Source organism: Trachymyrmex septentrionalis, unplaced genomic scaffold, assembly GCF_001594115.1.
Source record: "Trachymyrmex septentrionalis isolate Tsep2-gDNA-1 unplaced genomic scaffold, Tsep1.0 scaffold37, whole genome shotgun sequence".
NCBI lineage: Eukaryota > Metazoa > Arthropoda > Insecta > Hymenoptera > Formicidae > Trachymyrmex > Trachymyrmex septentrionalis.
In genome coordinates, this window is record NW_017305536.1 from 3,529,636 (window position 1) to 3,537,656 (window position 8,021).

The 8,021-nt window shown below is 30.6% G+C and overlaps 2 protein-coding genes across 6 annotated transcripts in view; one reads left to right on the forward strand and one right to left on the reverse strand.

The window, feature by feature from the left end:
• LOC108750798 (pyrroline-5-carboxylate reductase 1, mitochondrial-like) overlaps nt 1-4,478 on the forward strand; it is a 7,845-nt gene extending 3,367 nt beyond the window's left edge. Inside the window, exons 1-7 of one of the 5 annotated variants that reach the window (XM_018490553.1) lie at nt 632-816; nt 1,220-1,357; nt 1,534-1,604; nt 3,247-3,423; nt 3,540-3,752; nt 4,030-4,195; nt 4,272-4,475. In XM_018490553.1, coding sequence (XP_018346055.1) covers nt 1,288-1,357; nt 1,534-1,604; nt 3,247-3,423; nt 3,540-3,752; nt 4,030-4,195; nt 4,272-4,396 — 822 coding nt within the window. In that variant the 5' untranslated portion in view covers nt 632-816; nt 1,220-1,287 and the 3' untranslated portion in view covers nt 4,397-4,475. Of the gene's footprint in view, nt 1-631; nt 817-843; nt 1,120-1,219; nt 1,358-1,533; nt 1,605-3,246; nt 3,424-3,539; nt 3,753-4,029; nt 4,196-4,271 lie in introns of those variants that run through there. The other 4 variants (XM_018490550.1, XM_018490551.1, XM_018490554.1 and 1 more) reach the window with 4 other exon arrangements.
• Nucleotides 4,479-5,407: 929 nt separating this feature from the next.
• LOC108750797 lies at nt 5,408-7,598 on the reverse strand. The gene is made up of 5 exons (XM_018490548.1): nt 7,450-7,598; nt 6,965-7,148; nt 6,750-6,881; nt 6,228-6,449; nt 5,408-6,162 (listed from the first exon to the last, which is right to left on the reverse strand). Exons 2-5 carry the CDS (start codon nt 7,101-7,103, stop codon nt 5,474-5,476), a joined length of 1,182 nt encoding a protein of 393 aa, XP_018346050.1. The 5' UTR covers nt 7,104-7,148; nt 7,450-7,598; the 3' UTR covers nt 5,408-5,473.
• Between the last annotated feature and the right edge of the window lie 423 nt (nt 7,599-8,021).

An 8,021-nucleotide genomic window follows, 5' to 3' on the forward strand; every position in this document is an offset into this window, starting at 1 on the left:
TAATTGTTATTATCTTTCTTTCTGTCATTTAATGTAACTAAATTTACATTAAATGAAATTAAAGTAAAATTACACTTAATTTTTTATTTAATGCAATTAAAATATAAATATTGCTTGTTTAAAGAATATCATATTTATCAATATTTTAAATTTTCTTACGTAATTGTCGAGGAATATTTCATTGAAAATAATATGATATATGCTATACACATATCATAATTTTATTTTATCACTAATCTCATATATATTAAAAAATACATAGGCAAATTCATCTATCTCTAAATTTGTGTCGACTCGACTATTAATTAAAGATGGAAAATATACGAGTGCAATTAATTCAATTAGAAGTTTTAGAAATAGGCCAGTGGAAATTGTAGGAAATTACGATGTACGTATGAGAAATATATGTAAAAAATGTTAATTAAATTCTAATAAAATATAATAAAATATTCATTAAATATATTTTATATAATTAAAATGAAAAGAGTAACGAAACTGTAAAATATAACACTCATAATGTCATTATAATGTAGCTATTTTAACGACATTATTATTGAAAGTAACCATAGTGACGATAATATTTATTTAATCAGAACGTCTATAAAAAGATGGTAAATGCTTAAAGATATAAAGAGGCTGATTTAATATATTTCTCATTATGCTACTGTAAACAGAAAATACATATTTGAGCTGTACCACAAATCAATCCGAATGACAAAACGAGTTTGGTGGTCGACGCGGTCAATTGCGGTCAGTTGCGCGTTTTTCAAGTTAGATGACATGCACATAAGACGTACAAGATTGCTGTTATCTCCCGTAAGATTATATAAAAATACAGAGCATCTGCGCTGCAGAAAGTGACGAGAAATAATACGCGATAGAAATAAAAGGAGATACGAGAGCGCGAGATGCGGATAGTGTGCTTGAACAGAGATTGACCTCGGCAACGTAAAAAATTATAAGCTTTAGTTGCCATCTTATCGCGTTCATATCACCATTTCAAAGCAACAAATACGACCGTTATAACTAGATCGCTGCGAAATGCAGAGAAGTAGAGTGACTTATTAAATAATCTGTTGTTCGTACGTCGAAACGAATAATATTCGATTTTCGCGTATTGTAAGATAATCTACGTGATTCATCTTCCTTTTATTCTTTCGCTGCGAATGCGCATTGTGGAACAAAATTGTGATATCTTTTTTTCGTCTGTATTTTTCAGTGAGTGATCAGCATCTCGCAGACGGCGAGGTGAAGAAACAAAAGATACCGCTAAACATCGATACCAACATGCTGAAGATCGGTTTCCTCGGCGGGGGAAAAATGGCCCAGGCGCTTGCTAAAGGTTTTATACGAGCGAGTAAATAGTTTTTCCTATGTATATATTTTTTAATGACATATAATTTTTATCATTTAATGTTACACATTTTAATGACATACAGACTATCAGTTATATTGATTTGATCAACAAAACTGAAAACATCTCGGAATGTTTTTCGTATTTTCTTATTTCACGAAACTTCTCTTATTTTACAGATTTAAGCAAAGGCGAAATGATACTGGCTAGCTGTCTTCCAAATGATACCGGCAGTATTGAAACTTTTAAGGTGAGATCATAAACAGTTTATCACATAAGGAAGATTCCGATAATAGATCAAAAGATGCTTCTTTTGTTCGTAATATGTTATTTGATAAGAATACCGCCAGTGATAAGGTGTGATTTCTCATCGTAATGAATCCATGGTAATAATCGGAGATGTAAATTCTTTGCGATATCTAATATTAAAAATATTTAATAAAGAGAGAAAGAACATTCGCGTTTTATATCACAATATTTTATGAGACTTTGAAATTGATAGATTAACTTGATCAAAACATTTATATATTATGATCAAAAGTCAATATTTTATACATTACATTTGCGAAGAAATATAAAAAAAAAATACCAAGTTTAAATGTTTACTGAAAATTCAAAAATAAATAATAAACATTATACATGTAACAATTAAACATTTTAGAAAAAAGATAAAAAGATTGTTAACACTCTCTTAATCAAACTAATGTGTTTAAACTATAAAATAAAGTCATGAAATGCCAGAACATTCACTCATCGTATAAAAATGATATAACAGAGACATCAAAATTATTTTGGGATAAATAGATCCAAACAGACTAACAGGGTTAATAAATTATCATGATAAGACATAGTTTTATAATTTCTATATATTCTAATCGCGCATGTATCAAATATTTATCGGTGATTATTGATCGAAACATTTTCAAACATTTTGTATTTATATTATTATCATCTGTGCGCGAATTCTATAATTGTATCTACAAATTCTATTTATATATATCATGATACAAGACTATGAAATGTTCATCTCTATTTAGCTATATTTTCACTTGTGAAAACTGTGATCAAACTGAGGAAGGGAGGTGTGCCTCCCAACAAGCGACACAAATGACACGGTGTGACACAATGGATCATTACATCCTTGTTTTTTGCCAATGTTAAGCAAAGATGACATGATCACTGTATCGCACTGTATCGCTTATTAGAAAGCACACAAGATCTAATAATCTACAAAACTTTCTATATGTAAGGCACTTGTTAATATAAGACGTTTGCTAATATTAGTAGAGAAGCAGGACTAGTTAAAATAATTGATATAATTTATTGAAAAAATATATATAAAATAGATTCCAAAAACTTATTTACGATATTAAATAAGAAATGTTTAAAGAAGTTATTTAAAATAATAAATACTAAATAAATCATTTTTTATTTAAAACATATATTTTAAATAATTTTATTTTAAATATAATCAAGCCCTAATAGAGAATATAGGTGTAATGTTATAATACATACGTTTACATTACATTACTTTGTGTTTAATTCAGAATACCCTCAGAAAAATCACAGTGATTTTACATAAGTGAAAACACTTTATACTTTACACAGTGATTTAAACTTAGATGATATCAAATATATCAGATATGCGTGAAAGAATATATGAACAGATAGTAATAGTCTTACATGTTTTGATAGAAGATGATGTCATTAATATCTCAAGACGATTATCAAGATAAAACTGTACATAATATGACGATAAAATTATATGAAAAAAATATTTTATAATAATCAAATTTTGATAAAGAAAATGTCTATTTCCACATAATAAATACCACACTGTTAAATGTATTATTACATGTGTCAAAACCTATATATCTAATTCAACGTTTCAGAAAATGGGATCAAGTACTGTTTTTGCGAATATACCTGTCATCGATTTCAGTGACGTGCTAATCCTTTCGGTAAAACCGCAAGTTGTACCAAAGGTATTATCAGAATTTAGAGTAGACGACAACAAGAAGTTAGTCCTTTCCATCGCCATGGGCATCTCTCTGAAATCACTAGAAAAGGTAACACAGCTCTATCATCGAACAAAAATTTGTTAATGCATTATGGCTTATGATAAAAGAGATTTTTAAAGGAAAAAAAAAGAACAATGTTGTTATACTACAGAGAATATTTTCAGGCACTGCCAAAAGAAACGCCCGTGATAAGAGTAATGCCGAACACACCTGCATTAGTTGGCTGCGGTGCTACGGTGTTTGCGCGTGGAAAATGTGCGAGTGACGAAGATGCGGAGATCGCAGAAAAACTATTTTGCTCCATAGGCACCTGCGAAGAAGTCCCAGAATATTTCATTGATCCTGTAACTGCCTTGGCCGGTTCCGGTCCTGCCTATGTGAGCAAACATTCCAGTTTTAATTTTTTAATTAGTTGTGAACAATCTGCTGTAATGTTTTTATAAATAATTATTGGAATTAAATTTAAAAGATAGAGAAACGAAAAGTGAGTTTTATATTTTTACGGGTTTTTTTAATCGTATAATTCGCGTTATTGATCTTTCTTTTTATTTTTAAATTATCAAGTCTATTTTTTTCCATCTTTAAGAAAATGACTATTATTATAATGAGAAATGAAAATCTTTAGATATTATAATGAGAAATGAAATTCTTTAGATATATATGGTAATCGAAGCAATGGCCGATGGTGGAGTTAAAATGGGACTTACTAGGCCTATTGCGTATAGGCTCGCTGCACAAACTGTCTTAGGTGCTGGTGCAATGGTCCTCAAGACAAACCTCCATCCAGGACAGCTCAAGGATGACGTAACTTCACCAGCAGGTTAGAATTTGCTTATATTAATTAAAATCTCTATTTTTTTTCAGCCACAATATATATTTTACTTTTTCATCTGCAGGCTCGACCATAGCTGCTATTCATCAATTAGAAAAGTATGGCTTAAGATCGGCATTAATCACCGCTATAGAGGCAGCAACACTTCGATGTAAAGAAGTTAGTTTACAGGCCAACAAGAATTCATAATTATTGTTGTATTGACATTTTAAAGAAAGATATCAGGAGATACGATAATTTCTCGATATAAAATAACATAGATAACGTAGATATTTTTTGTTCAAAGAGTATCAAATGAGATATAATAATTACACTTGAAGATACCAGTTAATTCTTCACTGGATTTTAAGATGACATTTGAGATATCCCTATTTTACATTAGGGATATATTTATCAATTTTGTTAATTATTTAAAGAATAATCACATTAGTGTGATAATTTGCTAATTAACACAAATAATGTGATAATGACCTTGTGATAATTTGAAATTTTAAGGAATATATATTATTTTTATTATTATTAAACTGTAGTTGCAGTTTAAAATACTGCTGTTGGTCTCTCTGATATAATGTCGGTAGGAACTATTTTATAAATAATTATTTAAAGTATTAGTAGATTTTCTTTTAATCATTTGGAAATCTTTTAGTTTTGAGAAATCAAAAATATAGATCTGATACTAAATGATAATAAAAGGTTCAATCCATTTGGCGCTACAAATGCTTTGAAGCATCAAGTTGTGTTGTAGTCAATGACTTTCAACACATTTGTACAAGTTGACACTATTTTTACAATGTAATATAAACCATTTAGGCTGTAATTAATATAGAGTAAAAATTATATTGTACTCTTATAAAAACATATAAAAGTACTTATTTTAATTTTTTTAAATAATTGTAAAAATATAAGTGATTAAAATGTCTAAACAAGACTGACACTTAAAAATTATTGAGATAATATAAGGAAATTTTATATATTCCTATTAAAATTTATACAAATATATATTCTTTATTCTATTCAAACTAATTTTTAATTACATTAATTAATTTTTAATTGTACATTTAATTGTATTTTGAAATATTTCTTAATATTTGATTGCATATATCACATAAAGGATTAAATGAATAAATGTTAAAAAGCTTTTTTGTTATTGTGTCATTTAATATTTTTTAAATTTTAATTTTGAATAATTTTAATGTTTGTAATCATTAGGCACCAATGTGAAATATTTTTCTATATTCAACAAATTCATTTCTTGCATTCTTTATCTCAACTAACATTCGACATCAATTTCTTTTCCTTAGCTTGCACACGTTTAAAACTAAGATTGAATTCTGTCTTAAACATTTCTCTATAATAACTTTCCTTCACTATATCACTCTCAGGTACATCTGTCTGTTTGCACTTTAACACATAGGATTTATGCATTGTGGCTATGTTTAGATTTGCGTCCAAATAACATCTACCACTATGATCCTTAGGATCTGTCGATTTTTCAGATGGAAAAGATCTAATATGTTCGCGCACTCGCTCTTTTATGTCCTCACTTTTCTTAGTTTTTGGCGCGTGCCTACCTCTTTGGTCCGGTTCGATGATACCACTTGTTGACATTCGTTTCTTCTCCATCACATGTCGCACGAACTTTTCAGATACTGCAAACGTGCTGAGAAACATTGACTTGCACACAGTGATGAATTCACCCTTCAATAAGAGAGAGTACGTGAAGGTCACCTGCCGGCATCTCGAAGAACGCTCTGGCTGAACATTGTTGCGCAATCGAGTACGTTGTTTCGGAGATTCTTTGACAGATTTAGCGATATATTGCTTTCGCTGTTGCCACGTATAGATCCTCCAAAAGGACTTGTGCAATTCCTCGCGTTCCTTCTCATCTATCTTCTCCGCACAATGCATGCGACAAACGCAGGGATGTCCCATCTTTTTAGCTGGCACTATTTTGCCTGAAAAACACGAATTATTAATTTTTTGTCTATTAATCCAATCTGTTTATCGTCTCTGTATTTACCTCCGACCCCAATGTATTCTTCCCCCTTTAATCTAGCATTTTTCTTCAAATTTACTTTCCAGTTTTCAGGTTGCTTTATACGTTTCATAGATTCTTTTTGTTCCTTTAATGGTTTTGTATTCTTTCTCTGCTTAAACTTAACTGAACTTTCTACGAAATCTTTATTACTAACTGACAGTGGATCTTGTGACTCATCTATTGTTTGTAAATTCAGTGTATCTCCTGTAATAACAATGCAATTGCAATAAAATCTAATAGAAATTGGAATAAAAAACGATCAAACTCCAATTAACACAATCAGCACTATTTTATTAATACGATTAAGGTATTGTAAAAAGATTAAGAATTAATTATGTGTTACAGATTTTGTCTTAAGTGGTTCTGTCCATTGAGTTAAATAAATTAGTGTTTGATCGAAGTATAGCCTTAAGCATCAATCTCTGTAATAACTTTAAGTTATTGATAATTTTATACAATCTTATGTTGCAAGACTTATCTGGAAAAAATATAGTAAAAATGTACTTATTAACAGATAAGTTTCTACAAGTCCAGCTTCAGAGTTCGGGATAAATCGGGATGTAAGATTTGCATCCCCAGTAGCGCCTTTTAACCATGCTGCATTCATTTGTAATTTGTTTGAATTTTCCACTGACACTAAATATTAACAAGAGAAAGTGATGATAAGTGTCTGATCGGAACTCGGAGATGAGCGAATATATAAACGAGTTTGAATTTACCCATGTTGTTAGCGCCATGCTTGTAGAATACAACCGAGTGTTGAATTTCCTGCTGTCTATCTACATTCTTCTCTGTCAACCATTCTTCTACCTTCGTGTGCTCTTCTAGCAGATTCGTTTCATCCGCATCCTGCTCCATTCTGCGCGTCACATCTTCCACAATTAGTGGATTCGTGTTTCGAACCTTGTGTGTCGCGAAACGAAGGCAAATTTCGCGAAACGTCACAGCGTGATCGAAAACAATAAAGAAAGATAAGCGAGCGTAAAGGCTAAGTCACGTTCTGTCGAGGGACAATTTGTAGCGCTGTAGGATCCGAGTGTTTGTGATCGCGAAAACGTCGTAGATGTTCCTCTGCACTGATCAGAGTTGACTCGACATAGATGAATTTCAAAGAGGACGTGTTATTCGTAGCACAACGACACGACGAGATCATCATAGGATGTGTATTTCGTTACGCGCGCAATATTGTGTGATAGATTGTCACCTGCTGTCACTGTGGAATCTGGTGTACTTGGTCACTTGATGTGATATGGAATCGTCGATTTTAGTGAGATTATTTACTTCTCAGATTCAGAAGGCAACCTCAAAGGCAATCTCGTGCACTAACGACCTCTCAAGATACGCGGCTAAAGCGAGAACCAACAATTGGAGAAAAACGCGTAAAAACAAGAAAAATTGCAGGATTAAATTGCAAAAAACTTCAATTCGAATTCTAATTACAATATTAATAAAACAAATCATAAAAATGCAAAATTCTGTGCGTGTGACATTCATTATTCATATCATATTAAGTTTTTTTTTCAAAATTTGAGAACATTTGGCAATAAACATTAATATATTTAAAAGTATTAGTTTCGTATTCCTCTTAACTTTGTCTCATTAAGGTCCTTTTTATTAACTTTAATCTCGATTTTACTCACTCTTTATTTTTTTTCTAATTCTTAGAACTGGAAAAAGAAAATAAGTTAAACCGAGATTAAAGTTAATCTCTACATTGATAGAAATGGATATATATACATATATCCATTTCTATCAATGTAGATTATATATATATAT

Excerpts from the sequence above, each read along its gene's own strand:
- LOC108750797 (XM_018490548.1), bottom strand. The coding sequence starts at position 7,103 with ATGGAGCAGGATGCGGATGAAACGAATCTGCTAGAAGAGCACACGAAG. Across the intron at positions 6,882-6,964 it reads GCATGGCGCTAACAACATGG|TGTCAGTGGAAAATTCAAAC; the intron begins GTAAATTCAAAC and ends GTTAATATTTAG. Across the intron at positions 6,450-6,749 it reads AGAAACTTATCTGTTAATAA|GAGATACACTGAATTTACAA; the intron begins GTACATTTTTAC and ends TTGTTATTACAG.